The 24,379-nt window shown below is 35.5% G+C and overlaps 2 protein-coding genes and 2 long non-coding RNA genes across 9 annotated transcripts; 2 read left to right on the top strand and 2 right to left on the bottom strand.

Annotated features, from left to right (window-relative positions):
• Nucleotides 1-3,657: 3,657 nt before the first annotated feature.
• Nucleotides 3,658-5,146, bottom strand: LOC135134199 (uncharacterized). 2 transcript variants are annotated; one of them, XR_010281245.1, is made up of 4 exons: nucleotides 4,582-5,146; nucleotides 4,401-4,524; nucleotides 3,948-4,352; nucleotides 3,658-3,901 (listed from the first exon to the last, which is right to left on the bottom strand). It is a non-coding gene; the product is annotated as an uncharacterized LOC135134199 (long non-coding RNA). The 2 variants fall into 2 exon arrangements; XR_010281244.1 differs by having other exon boundaries at nucleotides 4,401-5,144.
• Nucleotides 5,147-5,187: 41 nt separating this feature from the next.
• LOC135134315 (uncharacterized) lies at nucleotides 5,188-8,551 on the top strand. 5 transcript variants are annotated; one of them, XR_010281282.1, is made up of 6 exons: nucleotides 5,188-5,657; nucleotides 5,707-5,888; nucleotides 5,938-6,261; nucleotides 6,316-6,630; nucleotides 6,683-7,440; nucleotides 7,852-8,551. It is a non-coding gene; the product is annotated as an uncharacterized LOC135134315 (long non-coding RNA). The 5 variants fall into 5 exon arrangements; XR_010281280.1 differs by having other exon boundaries at nucleotides 6,683-7,580; XR_010281281.1 differs by having other exon boundaries at nucleotides 6,683-7,931; nucleotides 8,012-8,551.
• Nucleotides 8,552-11,517: 2,966 nt separating this feature from the next.
• On the bottom strand, nucleotides 11,518-16,077 carry LOC135134198 (squamous cell carcinoma antigen recognized by T-cells 3). Its single transcript, XM_064062825.1, has 3 exons — nucleotides 15,701-16,077; nucleotides 15,385-15,652; nucleotides 11,518-13,534 (listed from the first exon to the last, which is right to left on the bottom strand). Exons 1-3 carry the CDS (start codon nucleotides 15,782-15,784, stop codon nucleotides 11,553-11,555), a joined length of 2,334 nt encoding a protein of 777 aa, XP_063918895.1. The 5' UTR covers nucleotides 15,785-16,077; the 3' UTR covers nucleotides 11,518-11,552.
• A 63-nt stretch (nucleotides 16,078-16,140) lies between these two features.
• LOC135134078 (uncharacterized) lies at nucleotides 16,141-19,128 on the top strand. Its single transcript, XM_064062674.1, has 10 exons — nucleotides 16,141-16,362; nucleotides 16,414-16,543; nucleotides 16,592-16,733; nucleotides 16,787-16,965; nucleotides 17,131-17,774; nucleotides 17,826-17,973; nucleotides 18,022-18,204; nucleotides 18,256-18,476; nucleotides 18,534-18,751; nucleotides 18,807-19,128. Exons 1-10 carry the CDS (start codon nucleotides 16,286-16,288, stop codon nucleotides 19,043-19,045), a joined length of 2,181 nt encoding a protein of 726 aa, XP_063918744.1. The 5' UTR covers nucleotides 16,141-16,285; the 3' UTR covers nucleotides 19,046-19,128.
• The last annotated feature ends 5,251 nt before the right edge of the window (nucleotides 19,129-24,379 follow it).

Genomic DNA, 24,379 nt, shown 5'->3' with positions numbered 1-24,379 from the left:
ATTCCTGCAGTATTAAAAACCCCTAGCGCTAAATTATCCGATTACCAAGCAAGCGTTTCCCTGCACCAGGTTGCCTATGTTTAACGATTTTTTTTTGATGATTTTTGTTTCTCTTTCAAATTCAAATTATTCAAGTGTGATTTCGCGTCGCTGTTAATTAATTTCAGCGCAAAAACTTTGATTTAAATTCGGTCACCACAACATCTATGTCACATGTAGACAGGCTTATCCAAAAAAAAAATTCCGCATTGGCAAAATCATCTGCATTCATATCAGGTTTTTCCTCGATGAAACAATCATCCTAACCGTAGTCGGAATTAGCACCATGATGTCGAGACTTTTTTTATTTTTGCTTAGATGTTTTATTTTAATTTTTTTTCCTACGTAAAAATAATTCTGTAAACCTTCCAATACAGCTGTCGCTACTTTTTTCAAAAATCTCTTTTAATAAGCAACTTTTTTAGAGTTATAGTCTATGGCAGCAACATAACATCTTCCTTCGTAAGAACCTTTTAATGAAAAATTGATTCTTTTGCCACCAATCATTTTATTAACGACTGCATTAAATGTTTCAGCGGCATTATTGTCCACATCATACAACAAACTAGAGGACAGATTTGCTACGCGATTTATGTATCTCCAAAATTTGTTTAGTGTACTACTAGTAGGGTCATCGTTAAAAGGATATTGTTCACTACTCCCACTTTATCACAAAAATATGATTCACACTTAGAATGATCAGATCACCAAAAATGTGAAGCGGACCATTCAAAATATCTTGTTTCAAGTTATTTACTTTTTCCTGCTATGATGTTGCTTCCCCTTTGCGAAATTTTATCGCACCTGCAGTTGCACTATGAAATTTTAAAATATTATTACGCAAAAACTGTCGCATATGAATATTTCCTCCAGACGTTTTTGATAGTTCTCGTAATTTATTGCAATAATTACGTAAGATGTGATTTCGGCATTCAATTTTTCTACAAAAATGTTTGGACTGTATGGTTTATTGTCTCGAATTTTTTTATAAACACTACTGTCACCATCACCTACAATTTTTACATAAATTAAACCATGCATTTCTATAGATTTTTGGAATCTCTCTAATATAATACTACTTTCCATTGCTGTAGAGACCTTGTTCCAATTTTTGAAACATTTATGAGGTTTATCCTTTTTAAAATTTTTATTACGTGTGCATGTGAGACTATATTTATTTTTTACTCCCACATATAAAATTTTCCTGGTCCTAGCGCCTATAACGCATGCTACTCCAGAAAGAGCGTTGTAATTATTTTTATATGATCGCTTACTCCACTCTCCATCAACGATTACCGAAATGCTCTATTCGTCAAAAATGTTTGCTTTTTTTCTGAATTCATTGATGTAGCACTTTCTTTCTAATTGAAATGGCAAAATAAAAAAAAAGAAACATGACATAGTTACCTTTGAAAATAATTTTAATGACATGTAAGGTGTTTCTTGCAAAAATGGTCTATCCAAGTGAAACTGAGCGCACAGAATTATTAATGATTTATCGGTTACGGTGACAAAAGACGAAGTTTTGCTCAAATAGGTAGTAACACTTTTCAATGAAATTTAAAAAAAAATAATAAAATTAAATATTGTTTAATAATGTATAGACTGATTCTACAAAAATGGGAATTATTTCATAGTAAATATGGATATACACGTTATCTAAATATTTTGAGATGAGGAGTATTTTATGAATTGATCGATGTTGTATCAAGGCTGAAGCTAAAAGGATCATTCAAAATAACAAATATTTATGATTTTATAAGCAATGAAGTGAAATCTGAGTTCTTGATCCTCTGAAATGGAAAGCTTGGACTTCCTCATGATACTTGGTGCAATAATTTTATGAAAAATCCATATGGATCACCATATCTCGTTCAGTTAACGATTCTTTTAGTGCTTTTAATGCGCTGTACTGATGAACAATATTGGTCTGATGATAACAAAATTTTTTCAAATCATTCTCTAAATTTAAAATCAGTTCTTGAAGTGACAATTCCAAATGTTGTAGATGAACTTGATGTCAATGGCATATTTTCTATAGCGCAACCATTTGCTCTTGTTTGTTTAGATTCTTGTTTCGAATAATAAGTTGGCTGTTTCCGTTCTCTCTCGTTTTGTGGCCCAGGAAACTGAGAACAGGGAACTGAGAATTTTGTCTTTATCACGTAAAAAAAGCTTTTAATAATTTCGTATGTAGTACAACATTTGCACCAAGTGTTTAATTGATTTATGAAAAACATAAAGTTTCAAAAATTGACAAATGTTAAATAAATACTTACCAGGAAACTGATAATTTGACTGAAACCACACGCGTTCACTGACGAAAAACACTATTTAATAACGGACATTGAAAGTTTATCGTCAAATTGCTAACACGCGCCAAATAGACATCAAATTGGTCCAAACTGTTTAATTGGTATCTTCGCAAAAGTAACGTGATATTGTAATAAAAATTAAATATTGCCGACCAGGGAACTGAGAAACAAAACCGGTGGACCCTGTTTCACGTTGGTTAAAAACAAAAAAATAATAAATATCAATTCAAATATGCTAATATCAATTATTTTCACTAATATTAATTAAATATGTGCCACAATACTTGAATTAGCAGCAATGCTACTTATTTTATAACACACCACATGTCAATTTACAGGGTGAGGACAGACCAGGGAACTGAGAATTTTATGTTTTAAAAATGTTTCTATAAACTTAATAGCATATTTTATCAACTATTTATCATTTGCCGGTGTCAATTTATGTATGATCTTTTGTTGTAAACAAACTTCAAGACAATATTTATGTTACATAAGGACAATCATTGGTGGTCTTTTGAAAATTCCCATTTTTGTAGAATCAGTCATTTGCCATTTCAAACAGAGAGTAAGTATGAATGTGTTATATCAATGAATTCAGAAATGCATGAATTATATGGTAGTGTACCCCTATACCACGGTTGTACAGTTAAATCCATAAGCTTGTAACCACTCGTTAAATTGTAAGGTTGGCATTACAGCCAATGGTGTTTTTTACATGAACAGATTGGTAACGACGCATGTGTCAAAATTTGACAATCACGCGCGAGAGAGTTTTATGTAAATATCTCACAGTTTGTTATTAAACCATATCATTGAAAAATTGTACTAACACGGCATATTGTGATAAATAAGCAGATGAAAACGGCACTTGCCAACTGTCACAATGAATTGAAACTTGCTTATCCCCAAGCATCCTCCCGAGAACTTGAATTCAAGCTTGCAAAAATCTTTTCAGTATGTAGTTATTCTTATACCATGGACAGAGAGTACTATACTATGAGAGTAACGTATCGACATTCGGACCTTTTTTCATGCTATTACAACATGGTGGTCTGTCGAAAGACTTTTAGTTTTAACTACCTCAAGTTGAAAGTTTATATCTCGCTTTTTAGTATAACATTGTCTTTTCAAGTTTTATACACACTCTTTATATCCTACACAATACAACTAAATGTCCCTCATTAAATTCAAACACTGCATAAACTTTCCATAGTGTTCCTGATGTCAAAATTATAACCCAACACCAACCTGGAGAACCTTTACAAGAAGCAAAGTGGAAACCAAAACAAAAATCGCAGTGGTATTCAAATTTGGAATTTAAAGAAGATCTAACCTACCGTATATTTGACAAAAACAAAAAAAAATGAGTTTTTTACTATTTGGGAATTGTTTATTTTTGCGAAAGAACATCTGCAATATACAGCAAGTTTAAATACTTTACGTCGAGTATTAAAATCCATGGGATTCAGATTTAAGAAAGTTAACAACAGAAAAATAATTGCTTTTTGGTTATTTGGTCTATGTGTTCCCAATGTTTCTAACCACTCCTGTAACAGCAAGTTTAAATAAGCCGTCAAATAATTTTCAACATACCTATTATTTTAGCTTCTGAATTTTGTGAAGTTACATTTTGTTCATTATTACCACTAAAATCCTCAGGACGGAGGAGCGTAGCCAGGCCTATCACCTTCAACCAAATTTCTTGTACACTTTGTAAATAATTAGTAGTACCAAATTAGAGTTATTAAACATAACATTAAAGACTTCTTGGTGTCTCATTTTTTTGATGAAAAATTGGTCATCTGTTGCGACTAATTAAGGTGAACAGTTATCTACCCATTATAAACAATTTTGGTGTTGCTTGCGAGATTGATCATTTCAATTGAGAGAGCTGGTCCTTCGAGTCAAATCATATCACGGTTAGCCACACATATATCACGTACACTCATGTACAATAATTTAAACAAATTCTGAATTAGGTATTCAGTTATTCCCCATCTGTAAAGCGATTTTTATGAAGCAGCAACAATAAATAAATCAATTCACCTTGTTTTTTTACCAGCCCAATATCTGATTTTATTCGTGACCACAATATTTTTGGGTTCGTTTTATCGTAATTCGTAAACGTATCAACTGCAAGTCTAAATTACAGCAGGTGGCATTCTTCTTTCTGCAGATGAAAGATAAAACACGTTTCCATTTATCGTTGCTCTTGTATCATAATTACCATGAAGACTCAGGTTATCGTGTTTTTATTGAAAATTGTTTATCAATTTTTACAATATTGTGACAAGTTACAATGATAATTATGAAATAACTTGTGCAGGAGTGCAAGAATTGCAATGAAATCGAACGTAATCACGATCGATCGCGAATACATGAATGAACTGACATTATATTGACAGGTCACCAGGCATGTCACTAGGTTACTAAAAAACAGATTTACACTGAATAATTTTTTAAAATTTACACTAGGGAGTGGTTACAACCTTATGGATTTGAGTTTAGAATAGATAGGTTTGTACACTAATGGCTTGGGATGGCGACGCTTCTTTTCGATCCCTATATCCATGGAAAGGACACATACAGCTAGCGCCTCTACCTTGTCGAGCGGAAATCGTTCTAGTTATTTTGGGGATTTTCGTTTACATTGCTTTATGAACAATACAAAATTTGTAAATGACATTTGATCGGAGTCGATAAATACGATTTCTTTTATTAATTACATCGGTTATAGACAGATGCCTATAGAGTTCTGTGTCCCTAAAACGTCAAAAACCAGGCGACGCGATCGGCAATTGGCGTCGCTGGCCAGGGATATGCAAATGTATACTCAGGATCACGAAGCAATGCGTACACGTCATGGATGACGTAGATCCGTTACCAACACTAAATCAAAAATACGCGCCGCAATACGTGGCAATACGGATCAAAATCGATCAATTTGGGGGAAATTATATTGGTACGACTGATAGCGAAACATATGCTAAAGTTTTATCGATTTCACAAGTGTCATTGGTGTCAACTTTGGTTATGTTGTGTTATTGTTTGATTTTTAGCGTTTTTCTACTTTTCTGCTCGTGTAATCGTATCAGTTCTTTTCAGAACTATAACAGTTCTTTTTAGAACTCCAAGTTAACTGTCGTATACCGTGGTACGTGTCGCTTGCTTGAACGTAAACATTCCACCATGCCGAAGCCCTTGCACAAAGATGCAAAGCAAATGGTCGCTAATTTAGTGGACTATTTTGCTAAAGAACGCGATAGCGGGGGACCTCTTTTACCACTAACAGCTGTTCAAGACGTAAGTAGGTGTATTTTATTACAATTACTAATGCAGTCACATTGTACAGAGGGTTGCTGCTACTCTGGGTGTGTGTGTGCGAACAGTGAACTCCGTGGTACAACAAATAAAAACCGGAGAAGGTGTACATTCTCCCAAGAAATAGAGACCCCCGAACAAAGCAAGTGTGTGATATTAGCACTTCGGAGCAGTGTGCTATTCGAGAATACTTATATGGAATGGTCGAAAAAAGTATGAATTCGATGCGCACGCCTTATAGATATTAACGATTATTTTACAGAAATACATGTTACACGATCGTCATTACTTGACTGCTTGAAGAAGAAACATATATTTGAGGGTTCTCTGAGCTCGTTAGGAAGAATTTTACATTCTCTATTGGGTTTCGTTATTCTCCAACAAGTGTACAGAAGCGTCTTATGGAATTACATGTTATTCATGCAAAAACACACTTCTTACGTGAATACATGCACAATCAGCAGAACCCAAATCCTTTGCCATGTGATCTTGATGAAACATGGATATTTGAAAATGGTTCAGTAGTTAGGTCCATAGCAAGACGATAGTGTCAAAAGTATCAGGACGTTCAAAATAGAAGGGAAAAGTTAGTAATGTGTCAGTTTCACGTTGGTTATTTATTCTTCTCACTATATTTTAGATATATTGTATTCCATGTAGGTACAAGCAATGGATTTATTGATGAAGCAGCCCTGGTATTTTCTTCTAATACCAAAAATCCAGACTATCATGGCGAAATGAATCAACAGAATTTTCTCAAGTAGTTTCAGTTACTCATGAATCTTGAAGAACCATCACTGATTATTATAGACAATGCAAGCTACCACAGTACCCTTGCAAACAAATGTCCCAATGGTTCATGGAAAAAAGCAGAAATTCGTGAACGGCTTTAACAACATGACATAAGTTCAGATCCACAGCTGTTAAAAACGGAACTTCATCATTTGGTTGCACAGTAATGCATATACTATTCTCTATCGTTTCATTTAAAATATCATGTTTTTCAGAAATAAACATCCAAAAACGTATGTTGCCGTGAATTGGGCCAACAGAATGGCCATAGAGTATTGCGTTTGCCGCCATATCATTGTGTGTTTAACCCTATAGAAAATATTTGGGAAATTACTACAAATTATTATTCCAAACACATTGGGCGTGATGGTTATGGTCAAACAAAATTCAGTGGAAATGTGGAAAGAAGCGTTAGCACATGTCACGCCCACAATGTGGAAAAATACTGTTGACCATATGAATAAAATAATACGGGAGTGGTGGGAACGGGAATTATTATTTGACCGTGAAGAGGTTGCGCCGTTTATAATCGACATTAACGAAGATTCAGATTATAGTTTTAGTGATTATGACAGTGAAGATTCTAATACTGCAGAGGGCATTCAGCCACTGTAACATGTAGGTTATTTTCCATTATTATTATTATTAGTACAAAAATAAGGATGGAGGTAAAACCTATGCATCCAGATAGAAATAAGAGACAATTTCAATAACGAATGAAAAAAAAAAGCTGCACTCCTAAATAATACAAATAATAATTGGATATACCTACTAGAACTTATAAATTGAAAGCGTCGAATCTGTTCTTGAAGCAGTTAACACTGGGAGAATTAACAATTGTATCAGGAAGGCTGTTCCATTGGTTCACCACACGGTTTACAAGAAAATTTGAGCGAGACCTGGAAGAAGTTCTTTCTTTGATCAAATTGAACTGATGTCTTCTGAGTCTATCATTGATATTCAAACGATACATGTACGCTAAGTTCGATCCTATGATATTATGCAGTACTTTAAAAGTGAAAATTTGGTCGCCACAGGATCTTCTGTTGGCTATTGTATCCAATCCATACATTTCAAGCCGTTCTTCATAGGATGGTCTTGTCCTACCAAATGGTAAGCGGGTTGCGCGCCGCTGGACAGCTTCCAATTGGTTGGTGTCCCTAATTAAGTCGCAGCTCCATACTGAACCGCAGTACTCTAAAATTGGTCGAACATAAGTTATATAGAGCTTCTTCGTTAGTGCAATATTCAATGAGACAAATGTTCGGCTTATCAAATACAGTTGACGGTTGGCTTTGTTACAAATGTTGGCAATATGAGTAGACCATTCTAACTTGTTTGTAACAGTTACACCTAGGTCACAGTGTGACGTTTCTTCTTTTAGGCGATGATTACCTAACCAGTAGCTGTTCATGGGATTATCGGGACCGAAATACAAGACTGTACATTTGTCGGTATTGAGAGGTAGTAGCCAGGTTTCGCACCATTGATAGATTATATTTAGATCTTCCTGTATGTTGTCATGATTACTTGAATGATCGTAGATTTTTGAATCGTCAGCGAAAAAGGGAGATTTGGAAGAGATGAGTTTGGGAAGGTCGGCAATGTATATGATGAAAAGAAGCGGTCCTAGGACACTACCCTGGGGAACCCCACTTGTGACAGGTCTTAAAATAGAAAAAGTCTGTCCCACACGTACTTTGAATGATCTTGTTGACAGATAAGCCTCGATCCAGCTTAAAAGTGTTCCGGTTACTCCGTATGATCTGAGTTTGAGAAGCAGTCTTCTTTTGGGAATTCTGTCGAATGCCTTCGAAAAGTCTAAGTAGATGACGTCAACAGGGATACGACTTTCGAAGGCTTTAGTCCAGTCGTCGATACACTGCAATAGATTGGTTGTTACCATCCTAATTGATTGTACTAGCGGCATGTTTTGCTGATGTCTTTTATAATCACACTATCACTTCACTGGCCAAATATACAGATCACTGGTCAGATGAAGACGTTGTGAAACATCAATAGTTATTATTATTTATAGTTTACTTTTGTATCTATTCCATGTCAATAAAGTAACTTATTCTGTAGATGTGACGTGGCCATTGTGGCATTGAAGACGATAAGAATATTTCTCTAACTTGAAGCCTGTCACAACAGTTCAATGCTGTCTGTTTGAGACATATGTTGACATTCTCGTTGGTAGCTTTAAGTACAGTATGAAGCCTTGTACCACCCTGCAAGTATGTGTTTAACACCCAATTGTCAATTTTTACCAGCAGTCAATGCAAAAATGAATGTTCTTAAAGCCAGTCATTCACGTTCCAACGCCGGGGTACAATTGTATTAGATACAACTGCTGTACAATTCTGCTGATAAGCAGCAGTACACACACGTTACAACCTTGCAGTTAAAAATTTGCGATCGTGGTGGCAACATGTCCGAAGAAAATGGACTTTTATACCTGCTTTCACGGTTTGTATAACGTACACTGTCCACACGATCAAATTTCCATCCAATACAACACGATTGTACTGCTGTAGACAGACTTCTTCACCAACCGTCCACATCCAACCGATTTGCTTGTCGCATACACAGACGTTCAAAAACACTTCAATTTCGTCATATCCTACACAATTGTACCGCGGCGTTGGAACGTGAGTGGCAGCCTTCAGTGACTAGGAACACGTGAAAGGGGTTACAGTCATGATCTTTCCTGTGCCTGAGTTTGTAATTCATAGCATCTGTGCAGCCTGCAGCATGCCCTTGTGTGCTGAAACACTGCAAGTGTAGCTTATTTCTTAACTGTTGCTTCACACTAACGGTCTTCTCATGCTATAATCATAAATAGAACAAACCAAAACAATAACAAGCTGACATGTTTGTTGACAGTTTTCAAACCGATTCATTTGTATGATAAACGTGGTAGACGCATGACGTCATACAGAGTCCGTGACGTGTACGCATTGCTTCATGATCCTGACTATATGCTAGTGTATCAACCTATCTATTCTACAACCGTGCCCTATACCTAATTTCAGTTGATTTGTACAATTGGTTCTCAAGATATTTAACCGTTTCCATTCATTCTAGCGACCCAGTGTAGTCATTAATAATAATTAATACTTGCTCTTCCCGCCTTTTTCTGAGAAACATGGTACGTACTATGAGAAGAGACGGGATTTGCCGCATTTTTTTTTAAATCTTGTCTCTAGTTGTATAGTGGACCAAAAGCTAGAAGGTTATATGGTCATCATAAAATCATCCCATTCTGTCGAAGTTAAGTTGTTTACAATAGAAAAGGTTTTAGGGTCGTAAATAACGATTCCACTGCAGCTCGACCGGCTGTTGTGGTTTCGTTCAGGGGCGGCTTTCACTAAATATGAAAATCCACCACTCCACTATTTCAAAGAGGAGAAATATTTCTCCTCTTTGACTATTTCTTTACTACCTGCAGTCGCTAAGGGTTCCGAAATAACCACTCGCTTTGAAAGCCGGCCCTGTTAAATGTTAAATGTGAGCAAGAAATGTTTAGAAGACGATTTATTGCCAACCGGTAAGCTTAGTGCGAACCACAGAAAGGGGGTATTTATTTGCGGTCAACTACTTTTATGATGGTCATATAACCTTATATCTTTTGGACTAGTATAAGACTTTTATCTCTTTAATCTTTTCTCCTAAATAAACTTTTATGAAGGTCCCAAACGGTCGATCAGCTTACCTGCCTAGTGATTGACGGCTGTCCAACTCTCTCCATAGTGTTTGCATTGTGGATTGCCTAATTAAGAAAACATAAATACGGGCTCGGTCCGACGGACCCTTAATAGTTTTGATACTCTCTTTTGAGGGGACGAACTCATTCAAATCAAACTAATTTCTACGTGGCATTTTTCCGATGTACATATAAACATAAACATTTTCAAGTTGTTTTTCTCATCGAGAATAAGCTAAGGACGTACAGTAATGAAGTCCATCGGGCAATAGACAAGGCCGTAGCTAGGGGGATGCTGAGCCTCCCCTAGATCTAGACAAGTTATAATTAACCAAATGTGAATTACAACATTGAAAATCAAAATAGCGTGTACTGTTTTATTCAATAAGCGGAAGTCAGAGTAATAAAAAAGTCTGGACCGTCAGCATTATGATACGGTTATTGCAATTCGTGGAAAACATGTTTTAGTTTAGTTTTTGTTTCACTCTCACGTCTATAGGTTGATGTGTTATCGCTATTTATCTTAAATTACGAGTACAATAAATGATTTTCAGTTCAGTCTTCAGTTGCACCTCTGTTATTACATATGGCAGATGTGATTAAATTGTTTCGTTGTTTTATTGATTATAAATCACTCAAGAATAATAATAATACAATACTTTTATTATTAGTATTACAATGCCTCTATCCAAACTGATATATACATCCTTGCAAAAATGGAGATTGACATCCATACAACATTTTGAAATAGAAAAACTCACTTGTAACAAACGGTTAGTACGTTTCTTTACCTTTACTCAAACATAATTTGAGCTTTTTTTAGCTTATAATGGTTGCCATAAAAAAGAATAAAATTCGCAAAATGAAATCTTTTAATTTTTCGAAAGAGCTGGATTTGACAAGCCGTAATTTTTTACTCTAATTTTTTTAAATTTTAGCTATCCATCCTAATCTCACAAATCATATGTTCGGTTTTTGTACAACAAACTATCAGTTGTCGCAGTAATTTCAAAAACCAGATGATCCACGGAGCAACAATTATGGAACTTATTCCTATATGGGCGGTTTAAGGACTTCATGAAAAAAAAAAACACCTTTCGGACCTTCGTAGTTATAAGAGTACGTTACGTAAACTTCAATATCTCCAAAACTAGTCGTCTGCACAAAAATTTAGTGTCATTATAATAATCACAGAGTTTGTAAGGGGTTTCAAAGAAAAATTTTTGAAAAAACCCCCAAACCGCTAAAGTAAAATTTTACAACCATAATTCTGATTCTTCCCAGTTGTGTGTGGTCGCCTGACTGTGATCGACAATCTTTATTTGGTATCTTAAAAAAAAGGCGAGCAACTAAAAACTTTATTTCTTCTGGCACAATACCTATTTATTAAGTAACATATTTCTGAAATCTTCATTACTTTTACTCTGAACCGGTTTAGCCTCTCCATTGCTTGTGTCGCTACTTTTCACCTGAAGAGCCCTAGGAATCAAAGGCATCTGTAATTTGCTTCTCGCATGACGAACTGGACCTGTCGGTTTTGGCACGTTTGGTGTCTTGGGAGGTGGTGCGCTGATAGCAACCGTGATCGTGTTTTCCCCAATTTTCATTTGATCTGTTTTATTTTTAGCTTTTTTCGCACTATTCTCGTCATTAAACTCCACATAAGCCAAACCCTTTGACTGTCCATTCCGCCGCCGAACAAGCCTCACCTCTTTAACGCCCCACGATTTGAAAATTTCTTTGATATCGTCTTCCGTTTTATCAAACGGTAAACCTTTAACAAAAAGTTTGTTATCTTCCGTTTCGACCGAATATTTAAAACCCGCTTTCCGTTCGGTGCGGTCTGGCTTACAGTTCGAGATAAAAATCGGTCGCCCGTCGAGGGGTTCTCTGTCTCTGGCTAGCGCAGTCATCACTTCTTCCTCCATGTTGAACTGAACGTAACCGTAGCATCTAGATTTACCTTTGCGGTCCATTACGACTTCAATGTTGACAGAATTCGGAAACATCTTCTTGAGTCTTTTTTCATTGACACTGGTGTGGAGGTTACTCACGAACACAGTTCTGGTGGGATCTTTTAAAATTTTCTTTTTCGGCGAAGTCTGTTCGGTTTTTTGCTTTTTGGAGTCTGTTGCTGTTTCTTCGTTGCTCTTTCGTTTTGTACCTTTTTGAGACGCTTCTTCGCTTGTAGTTTGCACTTGTGGGGGTTCGACTTTGACAAGTTCGTTACGTTTCTCGATGCACTTCATTACATCACTCAACTTGCCACATTCTCTTTCAAACATTAACCATTCTTCTGCCACGTATTGTGGCCAATCTGTGCAACTCGTCAACGCTCTTTGAAACAAATTCCTCAACTGGGTTGGTTCCCCGTATTGTCTTTCTAAGTTAGCATATTCAAGCCAGACGTTCGCAGCACTTTTATTCTGTGGGTTTTTCAGAATGTTCTTCCACAAGCGTCTGGCTCCTGCCATGTCGCCGTTCTTTGCCAAAATTCTGGCATACCATTTCGTTATTTTAGCCACACCTTCATCTTGGTACCGTAGCTGGTTAAGGGCTTGGTCAAAAGTTTTATATAACTTTTCTTTGTCAGTAGAGTTGCGGTATACATATTCAAGGTACGCCAACCATAATTCTGTGCCTTGGTTGACTCCCAGATTAGATATACCTTGTTCGAAACACGCCATTACTTCCTTCTCTTCTTTTTCTAGATGCTCGAGGACTCTCAACCTCATAACCCATAAGTCTTCGCTCCAAGGACAATTTCGTAACGCTTTACTGCTAACTTTTGCAGCGGTGTCTCCTAGTTTGAGAGTATACAAACAATAGTCCAACCAGATATTGATGTTCAGGCACATCTTTGCCACGGCTCGTTCGTAAACACATAGGATGGTGGAAGGGTCTGACAAACTTTTGATATAGTCTTTGTACACTTGTAGCACTTCTGTTTCGTCTTCAGTTAGCAAAAGTTTTTCCTCGAACGGAGCGTAGCTTTGTAATGCTTTTAAAGCTTTCTTGTATCCCCATTCTACTGCTTCTGTGTTAATAGTGTGGTCTTTGGGGAGTTGTTCCACCAAAGTTTTCCATTCTGCGTAAGTTTTTTCCATGTTTACAAGCGGAACGGAGAGTTGGCGTCGGAAGACCTCTACCACACGCGAAAGTTGTTCTTTCCATTCGTCTGTATCTTCTTGTGCTATGGATAGATGAGCCAACTCTAGTTCTTTGAGGGTGTCCCATAGGAGACTACCTTCGGCAGTGTGTAACCCGGCTGCTGTTAGACCTTTTTCTAGGATTTGTCGCGTGGTGTCCAAGTTGCTAGCACCTATGGAGTATTGGGCATATTCTATCCACAAAGTGACAGCTGTTGGACAAAATTATAATACAAATAACAATATGAATAATCAAAAGCAACTGATTTTTTTAAAACTTCCAATAAATAAATTTCCGTGAAACCAATATACCAGGTGTCTGGAAAATGGCGGATTAACTCGTCAGTACGTTATATACGGGATTTCGGGAGTCCCCAAAAAATAATAAAAAAACTCCAAATGATGTACATTACGAAAAAAAAACGTAATTTTATGAAAGTAAAATTGACAACATTGTACCCACCTAATACGTGAATATAGACTTTGCCATTTCTATTGCAATACCACTTGTTAATCGTAAATTTGGCAACGTTCATATTCAGACAATTTTCTAACTAAAAGCCGTTGTCAATCAACCGAAAGCTGTTACCAATTGCTAAATTTTAAGCAAAATCAACAGGTGGTGTTTCAATAGAAATGGCAAAGACAATACCTCCGGCTTACTTTCTGATTTCTTACTAACGATGGTGACCGAAATCCTTTTACTTTTTTTAGGACAACAACCATAACAACCAGTAGTCATTAATCGTTGTGCATTATTATTTATTAATAAAACAAGCTATTATTTTTCATTAATAAATAAACAAAAAAAAACATTTAATAAGACATTTATAAATTATAAACAAAAACAAAACCAACAAAAGAAAAATCCATTAAAGCATAACCAACTAAACACTAGAGAATATGTTTAAAATTCCTGCCTTGTGCATATAACTAAGCTCGTAATGTTTCCAAATTTGGATCACTTTTTGTAAAAGTTAGTCATCGCTACTTGCTAAGAAAACACTGATCTTGGTAAATGAGATACCCTCTAATATAGCCCCTAGAAAACACATAGTATCGTCACCGTGGAGCAAACCTGGCGGAAACTTAACAAAAACAAAAATTATAAACACCATTTGACAGACCGCGAAATTTACAATGGTTTTATGTTGGATTTAAAGTTTGTAGTTTACATACAAAATATGGAGTTTTAATTTGAATAATATATAAAATTTAATCAATAAAATCTTATTTAATATAATTTTTAGTTATATTAATTGACAATTAATTGACTTTAAACAAAAAGACCACGCCAAGGCCACGTGACAACAACGGTTTACCCACTGTCAACTTTCTGCTGACACAATTTGGTTCCAAACCAGGGGAATTTTTTGCGTTACCAACTGCATTTGCTTCACTCGTACAACAATGGATGACGGTAGGTACTATGTATTTCTAGGGGCTATACCCTCTAAGAAAAGAGAGGGCGGGTGGGCGGGGCTACTACCTGCTAAGATAAAACTGATTTTGCCAAATGAGATACCCGCTAAGAAAAGAGAGGGCGGGTGGGCGGGGCTAGTAACTGCTAAAATATTGTTTAGTGGTTAAACGTAGCCAAAGAACTAATTTTAAAACCAATATAAGCCCACCAAAATGTGAAAAGGATTTTTTTTACTATTTTTCCAAGGCTCCCCAGATGACTGTTAAGAGCGTAGCACCATTTACCGACTTCAAGTCACTCAACGCGCATTATGTAGCTTTAACATCTCAATATAACCTTTAACTAATCATTTAATAAATGGATCTTTACCGCAAATTCTAATTTTTGATATTGACAGCTGACAGAATGACGTATCAGTAGTACCACCTATCCAACTGGTCTCCTAGCCAACCCTAATTCCTTTTATTTGCAAACAGAATTTAAATAGACTACAATAATAAAAAGGTCTGAAATTCCTGAAGCAATTGGCGGTATTTTTCAAATATTTTTGTAGACATTTGCAAAAAATACTTCAGTTGCTAGCCTTTCTCAACGTTAATATTAATTGAATTTTCTCTTTTACTTTTCTTAAACACTTACAGACATAATCCTCCATGGCCTTTTCAAATAATGAAAAAACATATTTGACTTCACTCTCAGAATTCGCCAACCTTTTTTCATCATTAATCCACGCAAGCCAAATCTCGGGTGTGAGCGGAAAATATTCATGGAATCTCTCATAAGCCAACCGCATCGAAGCTAAATCTCCAAGTTGTCGATACAAATTAACCAGTTCCTCGTGTGCGTTGTACAAATATTTATTATCAGATATTTGTCGCTCTAAATCTTCAGCTTTGCTAATAAGTGCCTAAAAACATATTTATAGAAGAGGGAATTTTCCTAGCGAGGCAATTACCTGCTCGGCTTCATCGTCAGAACTGGAGCTGTCTGAATCCGAGTTGACTTCCATTGGTTCATTGTGTTCTTCTTGCTCTTCCATTCTGATGAATATTTATTTTATTAATCGGAACACAAATGAATCGAAAAACGAAATTACGTTTCTTGTACGGAGGAAGTGAGGTTATGTTTATTGTTGTGTTCCAGAGGTTTGTACTAGTACCTGTGCTAGTACGAAGAATGACAACGTAATTTTGTAGAAGGAAAAATTTGAGGTTTTAGCTAACTCCGTTACTACATTGTAACATCAGAAGTATGTTTGTGTTATTTAAAAGTTTTTATAAATTTAATTTAATTTGTAATATTTCGAAACGCCACGACTGTTTTGGTGCTTCTGTTTTACATTGACGATCACACCTGCGCATGCGCTGATGTCAAAAATTAGACGAATGTCATTAAAATAACAATTTCAAATAGTAGTTGTCGTTACCGGTGTTCCAGTCATAAGTTCTTCTATTTTTATATTTGTGATAAGTTTTGCCTTGATTTTATTGGGAAAACAATCCACCTTGATATAAGTAGCAATCCACATATTAATGCCAGTATGTCAGTTGAAGTTAGAGTAGAAGAATGGTTAAGAAAAATGGGATACAATGGTGGAATACCAGCAAGCTTACCAAAGTTTGTTTGTGACTTAATTTTTCAAATGTGTAGGTAAATTTTGCTTTTTAGAATTTGTAATCCGTCAACTGCGTTTATTTGGGAACAACTTATTTCGAATGTCAGACATCGACAAGAAGTGGATCATATAAAAAAGACTGTTATCGTGAATAGATTGTCTAAAAAACCACTTGAAGAACAGGTAAGTTGGTAAAGTTTTAAATGTTTTTGTCTACGAAAGTTTTCCTAGGATCAGTTTAGTTACCCAATAAAGGAAATTCAAATTTATATGGAAAGGCAAAGGCTTGAAAAACATATTAAGAATTTAGAACGACATATTGCAGAGAAAAGAGATACTGTAGATGATATTTTAAGAAAGAATAAAGTGACTTGTAAGTGGTGGAGTGGTGTTAATTTGATGTTTATGTTAACTCATGTAATTTAGATATGAAGATTGAGAATATAAAAGCAAAAATTAGAGAAAATCAAGAGAGAAAATTTTTGTTGGACAAAAAGTCAAAAGTTATAGAGAAAGACATTGAACATGGTCAAGAAGTCCTCACTATGGCTAGAAATCTTACACCTGTAGAAATGGAAGCAAGTGCAAACCCTGATGAAATTACAGTAAGTTGCTTATTTAGACAAAGGAATGTTCTCCAAATTGTTTTAATTAAAACTCAAACCGCTCATGACCAATTTTAATCTACTTCATTTATGGAACTGTATTACTGCTTGCCATTTAATGGCGGCTGGTTCATACATGTGAATTTTACATCTCTTGTTTTGTAGAAAACCTTGCAGAAGTGTGCTGAAAAACTCCAAAAACTATCTGATGGTGTTTCAGTCCCACAGTCCAACAAAACTAAATCTGTATCAACATCCCTAATAAGAACTGTCAAAAAGCCAACATATTCAAACTGTAACGCATTTTCTCGATTTTTAAATCAGTCAACGATTTTAAGTGACATCGCGCCCACCACATGTAAAAAAATGAATTACAAAAATAAAGAAAACATCAATTTTACACAACACAGCACAGCTATAAGTAGATGTTTGAAATTCTCAGATACTGGAAGTGAAAAAAGTATCACCAATGATGAGACTGAAAAAACACTGAAAAGGGAGTCTTTGGGTATCTTGTCCAATGAATGCTTAGACATAAGTGATGATTTGGACAATTTTTTGTTGAGTCGGAGTAACGTGGGTGATGTATTTCTTCAACCATTAACAGACTCGCTGCTAGAACCACCGACAAAAGATGTAAAGGATGAAATACTTGATAAACTTCGTAATGATAAGAATATAGAGCAGATTTTGAAAGATTTGTTGCATGAAAACAATCGTTACCTAATCATGACGCAGTGGGAAAATATTTATGAGCAGTTACTGAAAGATCTGAGCATTTCTATAATCGATTGTAACAAACTTGTTGGGTAGGAATTTAAATTCTTCAATTTGGTTATAGTTGTAATTGGATTGGTTAGTTCTTTCAGCTCAAAGAGAAGCATCCGTCAGTCTGATCTGAGTGAAATGTACTTCATTCACCTGAAAAATGAGCTGGAGAAAGATAAATGTCGAATCCTCTTGAAAACAAAACAGGAAGCTGTAAAACGGAAGAAAGAGGAAATTTGTGTAAGTTTCATCAAAGGGTCACACACTTTTCCAGTATTGTAGTTTCAGATGGGGAGCAGGAGGCGAAATAGTGATGAAATGAGAACAATACTTGAGTCGCAGATCGAAGAAGTTTATTTAAACGGAGGTAATAATTTTTTACGTAAAGAAATTGATTCTGCCAAAACGTTTGAAAGCGATATTGATATACAAGCAATGAATCTCAGAATTAAACAATTACAAGAAGATATTGTATGTGTATTTGCAAGTGTGTATTTTTTAATTATGCAAATATTGTTTTAGATTGAGAAAGTACGTGATATTCAAACTTTTATTCCAATCATTTATAAAGTTTTGAAAGATATTCAAAATAATCAGACTGAAACGTCTCACTGTGTGAAAAAATTATCTCCATATTTTCATGAAATTAACTGGGCTGGTAAGATGACACAAAGCGTCAACTCCCGCGAAGTTGAAGTTTTCCGTGAAGTTCCTCTGGAGTTTAATAGAAAATTTAAATATAGGTATGAGGCTACCACTGAAATCATATTTATTTGTTTATTTATGTATTTGTATTTTAGTCAGTTGCAGGTGTACCACAAAATCATTAGCGACACGGTCATTCCGTCGTATGTCACATTTGATTCTGAAAATTTAAATTTGCTTACGAGATTAATAAAGACTCCGTTTAGCCCGACTGAGAGCGTTATATTTGACGCCCTGCAGATGAAAGTTTTGTCAAATAAGTTACGCTTAACAAATCCGTCAACTGAATGTTTAGATTTGGATTATCAAAAATGTATTATTTATTTTGTCACTGAGCTAAACCTTAAATTTTATAAATTGTGTTTTAGTTTCTTTAGGTGAACTTGAGAAACAAGAAGAATACGTTCAACCTGTGATAGAGAAATTGGATTCCATTATTAATTCAGATCTGGTGAAAGGAGTCTTATCAGCTCCAAACCGTATGAAGGAATTAGGTGATTTGTGGCTGGAGATGCCGTTTAGAAAATATATTTCTGAGAACAGACAAGTTGATGGGTATGGGTATAAGTATTATGAAAAAGTGTTGGGGGCGTTCAAAACTGAGTAATTAATTTATTTAAGGCTGATTTTTTGTCATTGTAATTTATATTTTCATATGCTTTTATTGAATAGTAAATTAAGTATACAATATGTTTGTTTATGATTCCCGTTGTCTACAAAGAATATAAATTTAAAGTAACTCAAAACTGATGTGACTCGTGAAATTTCGCCAACAACCCTGCTTCTGTTGGTCACGTAGAATGGATTTCATTTCATATTGACGGTCAAGATTGGTCATATTCTTTGTGAAATTTAATTCGTTAACTTGATAGTTTAGTTAGAAAAAATCTATTTCATTGCACAATATTTTTGGATAACTTTTCGTTCTATCAATTTTCAACTGATATTGTTTATGTAGTTCATGATAAAAGTAAATTTACTTGTATCATGCTTTAATTTAAGATAATTTTTTGACCGCGCCGAGCATTTGAACACGAACAAAATTATTTATTTGGGTGTAGGCCCATTTCCTTGGAAATGTAAGAGCTAACCTACATGTGGGGGAAGAGGAAATAATTAAACGCTCCTAACATTTTAATATACATATAGTGAAATATAAAAACTACAAGCTTAATAAAAGAATAAATGAGTAAAGATATAAATGGAAAATATCAAAATAAAACATAAGGTTAAACTTTGTGATCGCCCAAACTTCCCGCCTTTAAATTGACCTCGAAGAGGTTTGAAAGGCCCGCGAAAAATTCAAAGTTTGGCCTTGGCTGTGATCGTCTAACAAGATGGGAACCTACGTTGTGTGTTTTTTTTTTTTGAAAAGTGGCGGGAAGACGTTCTTTCATACAAGTGAGCACACTGCGTGTAAGTGGAGAGCGCAAGAAATAATAGACAAAATTGTTTTGGAGGGGCTAGCACGGCACCCCTCGCACGAGGAAAGAAGCTGCGAGGATTCACTCCTCAGCCCCAAAAACCCCCTATCGTATATTCACGGACATATTACATTTCGAACACCTTAAAAATATTAAAGAAAAGACACTCGCGAATTGACAGACATACACGTATGAAAAACGAACAAACGCAAAATCCTATACATCTGTTTGGAATGAATGTAAATATTTGAAGATCACTAATTTAATAAAAACAAAGCAAACTCTGAATTAAAGTAACTGGATGGAAATACACAAATTATTACGAGCGTGTGGCGCCAAATTTAAAGTTACGGCAGTTAACAGGAGCACAACAAAAGTACTCCTGGGGCGTTCTAGCATAAGCGGAGTTTGGGGCTGCCGGTTCGGGCTGGTCTCCCCCGCGACGGTGATTCTATTTATCGGCAAGGCTACCGCCCAGCACTCCTCTATCTAACGAAGAGACGTACCACGCTACCCAGGCCGTTTCGGTCGAAAACTGTTGGTTGGAATGTCAAAGGCTCTAAATAAGCTGACAGCTTCAAACGTCGTCCAGACCGTTCCCACTGACTCTATACAAAGCCTGCAGCCCTTGTGCAGATGGCGCGACAAATCCCAATAGCCAAAGCCAGCAGCCGCTCCCTACGCTTCTGCTACGTGTTTCGGTGTTATTTAACCTCAGTTCCATTTTTTTTTTATGTTCAATTTCTTTTAATTCTGATATTAATAACAACTGAATAAGTGTTAAAGTTTCAAAACAGCAATAAACAACATTTAAATTCGCCATATAATCTTGTGAAATTTTAAACAACAAATAATTCTTATGTGAGATTAAAATTGGACATCAAACAATTTATACGGTGGAAACATTCATCAACAAAATATTTACAAAGCAAAACTTAGCAAGGATTTAGGAAACAAAAAATCTGGTGTGAAATAAACTTATACAATTAAAAATATGTGAGGTTAAATCTGCAGTGAATGAAATTTACGTTCAATGAAAATTATGCAACAGAGGAAAATTACTGAGGTTAAAATTGTGAGATTAAAGAAATATTGTATGAGGTGGAAAATTGCAAAGTTAACAAAATTTACATGAGATTAATATTTGCCACACTTTATCAACGGTTCAAACAAAGAGATTACATTATTATGTTAAATTATGTTATGACCTAAGTGATTGGTTACCCCAACAAAACACATAATAAACAGACACAAAAATAGCCAAGCATCGTTGCGGGGTAAAAGCGTCACGGTGATGTAAATTTTTATCGTTGCAAGGAAATACCTCTATGGTGTATATTTTAGCGGTGGGAGGAATAAGCCTCGTTGATGTTATTTAATATCTAGCGTTGTGAGGACATGCCTCGATGATGTAATTAATCTGTAGCATTGTGAGGGCGTTTAACTGCCATAAATGAACTATTAGCAATCTTGTGTCAAGAATTTAGAAGTGTTATAATGTAACACTTACGTATATGCATCCAGAAACTTATTCGTAATTAAACAACAAAGGTATTTTTCTGACTAAGTGAATTTCATGAAACCTTCTAGCAAGTGGTTTATTTAACTAATCCTGATTGCTAAATTGTTTTAGCACTAGCTGACGATTAAGAAAAGCTAACTTGATTGGTGAATTTACAAACAATAAAACAAATTTACAACACGTGTTTCGCGTTGAACAGGAGTCCGCCATTTTTCGATTAAAAGCCGCAAGAATTAGCTGCGCGAGTTGGGAACAACTGAGCGTCGACGGCGTTACGATTGATTGTCGTTAAACAAAGGCTTCCTCCTTTTTATTAACTACCAAACCAACTAATTTAAACTAGCTCTTACCACGTGTTTACACTCACAAAAACCACATTCAGACTGACGCGCGGCCATGCTGCTTCTGTCTAACCACCAACCCTCTAACTAAAAATTCCTTAGCGCTACTAATTGTCCGACTACCCTGCAAGGGTTACCGTGCATATTTGGTTGCCTATGTTTAACGATTCCTTCTTTTGTGATTGATTTTTTTTAAATTGAAATTATTCAAGTGTGATTTCGCGCCGCTGTTAATTAATTTCAGCGTGAAAATTTTGATTTAATTTCGGTCACCACAACTTACATAACTAAAACATGCATAACTGTAATAAAAGCATTACACAATTTTGTCCCATTATCAAAATCTTAAAACTTACGAAAATAACCCATGACACTAATTACCTAAAATTAATCTTAAAAATACTCTAATAACATCATGCAATTAAAAACTTAAAAATAACCTAATAAATCCCTAAATATGTGCGATACCTTCTAAAACACAATAATAGTAATAATACGTGCGTGCTAACTAAAGATTGAAAACTACTAGATACGAATTCGAGTAATTAATGTACTTGATTCTTTAATAAACTGTGACTGGGCGTTTACACGCTAGTTACGTACTATTAAAACTGCTAAAAACAATTACAACTAATAATTCGGTGTAAATCAAAGAAATCTTCCCTTGAGAATAAAGAAAAAACTAAAACTAAACGAATTAAAACATGCACTTTAATCTACGCTAATTATGAAAATAAAACATTTAAAAAGAGAGATAAGTATTTTTTTTACTTTAATTAATTCACTAAATACGCCGGGCGAAAAAATCAGTCGTTACGGGGTGGTCAGATAAAATCAAAAATGGATAGTCAGAACATTTTGTCGAAACTAAACGCAGAGAAAATAGTACCATAAATGCTCGAAAGTACGGTGGAAGCATTAAATTCGCATGAAGTGCGGGGTTTCCTAAAATTATCGCAAAACAATCAGAGAACAGGATCATATTGAACGGTAACAAATTCAAAGTAAAGTGGTTCCGGTTCGGAAACTTCCAAAAACCCATCTAAAATATTCGTGTCGCGAATCCGCAAACCGAGGAAACGTTGGATTAATTTTCCTAGAAGGTGATCAGTAAATTATCAAAAATTCCTCCCCGACGACCAAAAGCCGACGCAAGGCTAAGAGTATCACCCGCCAACGAAAATTTTTGTTAACTCTAAAAATTCCTTCCGCCCCCGGCGCTATTTGTTCACGCCAAACCCCACACGGAAAGTAGCCCGTGCAATGGGTTATGATTTTTCGAATCACTGGTTTATTATTGCTTAAAAATAGTTGAAAATGTAACTGAGTGTTGTCAAAGGATGTGGCATTTTGCCACCGTTCGTATTTTTTAAATCTGATAGGATAAGTAACTGTTGCAATAAAAATTCACAAAATCACTTAAAATTGGCTTAAAAGAAGCGTTTGTAACTCGGCAATTAAATGACGCCTTCGAAAAACTCAAACGGAGGCAGCAAGATCCATGTTTCGTAACTGATGTGTATATAAAATTGCGACGTTGTAAATTACAGAATGTTGCTATAAAACGAAAAAACAGAACGGATGTTTTCGGACAAAACGCAAACCGATTTCTGCTCGCCCTCACTCGAGTCAGGTGAGGAAAGACGCTAAGCGGGGGCTCACATCTACTCCCACTCTAAAACGCAAAGCACATTCACGACGAGATCGTATTTTGAAATACTTTTGTCACATTATAATCGGTGGAGTGTTATAAGTCAGCAACATAAAAAATCTTTCTTATATCTCCAGTGCTTTAGATTTAATTGAGACACAGCAATTTGGGAGCCGGAATAGATACTTTCATCGTAAATGTGTCAACTATTTTAATGGAAAGAAATTAATAATAAAAAATTGGTCTAAAGAGTTTAGGCAGTACTTCCCTCGCTGTCGGAAACGTGACGACTGCATGCCTATTATGTTTTTTTCCTATGTACCTATTACATTTTTGTAGAGGGGCATTTTAACATAAATTGAGTATTAATTTTTCAATTTTGTCATTATTTGGCATTGACATCTTTGTAATTTTTTTTGTGATTGCTATGATTGCTTATTAAGAAACAAATAAAATTGGACGAGGTCGTCTCTGGGGTGTCTAATATGTTGCCTATGCAAAAATTGTCAGGCGTTAACATATAAAGGAACACTCTGTATAGTACTTGTAATTTAAGACAAATACGTCTGCAAGATTTCAAAGTATTCAGTTTTTCAATTCTTGATTTAATCGATAAAATTAATTGACTCAGTCATTAATTTTTTTCAGACACCCCGTATAAGCAAATCTAATAGTTATTTATTATACAAGCAGTTAAAGTGAATGTTTAATGAGCGGTCAGTTTAAGGGGAGAGCGGCGTATGCCGCGAGCGCCTTAAGACCGCGAGTTACACATTCATTTTAACCGCGAGTGTAATACATACAAACTTTTATTCAATTTTGACAACCCCAAGTCCCAAATTGTGAAAAAATTGGTGATTCAAAGTTCACATTCGAGAAACGTCAGAATTGACAGCGACCAAATAATAGTATATTATTGGCCAAGGTTGCAAAGCCAAGCATTCTAGACCGAGCGCAAATTAGAACCCGAGACGCGCAGCGTCGAGGGCTTTGAAGCGCGAGG

This window comes from Zophobas morio, unplaced genomic scaffold (assembly GCF_036711695.1).
Source record: "Zophobas morio isolate AGI-343-1 ecotype UQ-CSIRO unplaced genomic scaffold, CSIRO_AGI_Zmor_V1 ptg000023l, whole genome shotgun sequence".
Taxonomy (NCBI): Eukaryota; Metazoa; Arthropoda; class Insecta; order Coleoptera; family Tenebrionidae; genus Zophobas; species Zophobas morio.
Note: the sequence above shows the minus strand (reverse complement) of the source record. Positions and strands in the feature narration are given on the sequence as shown.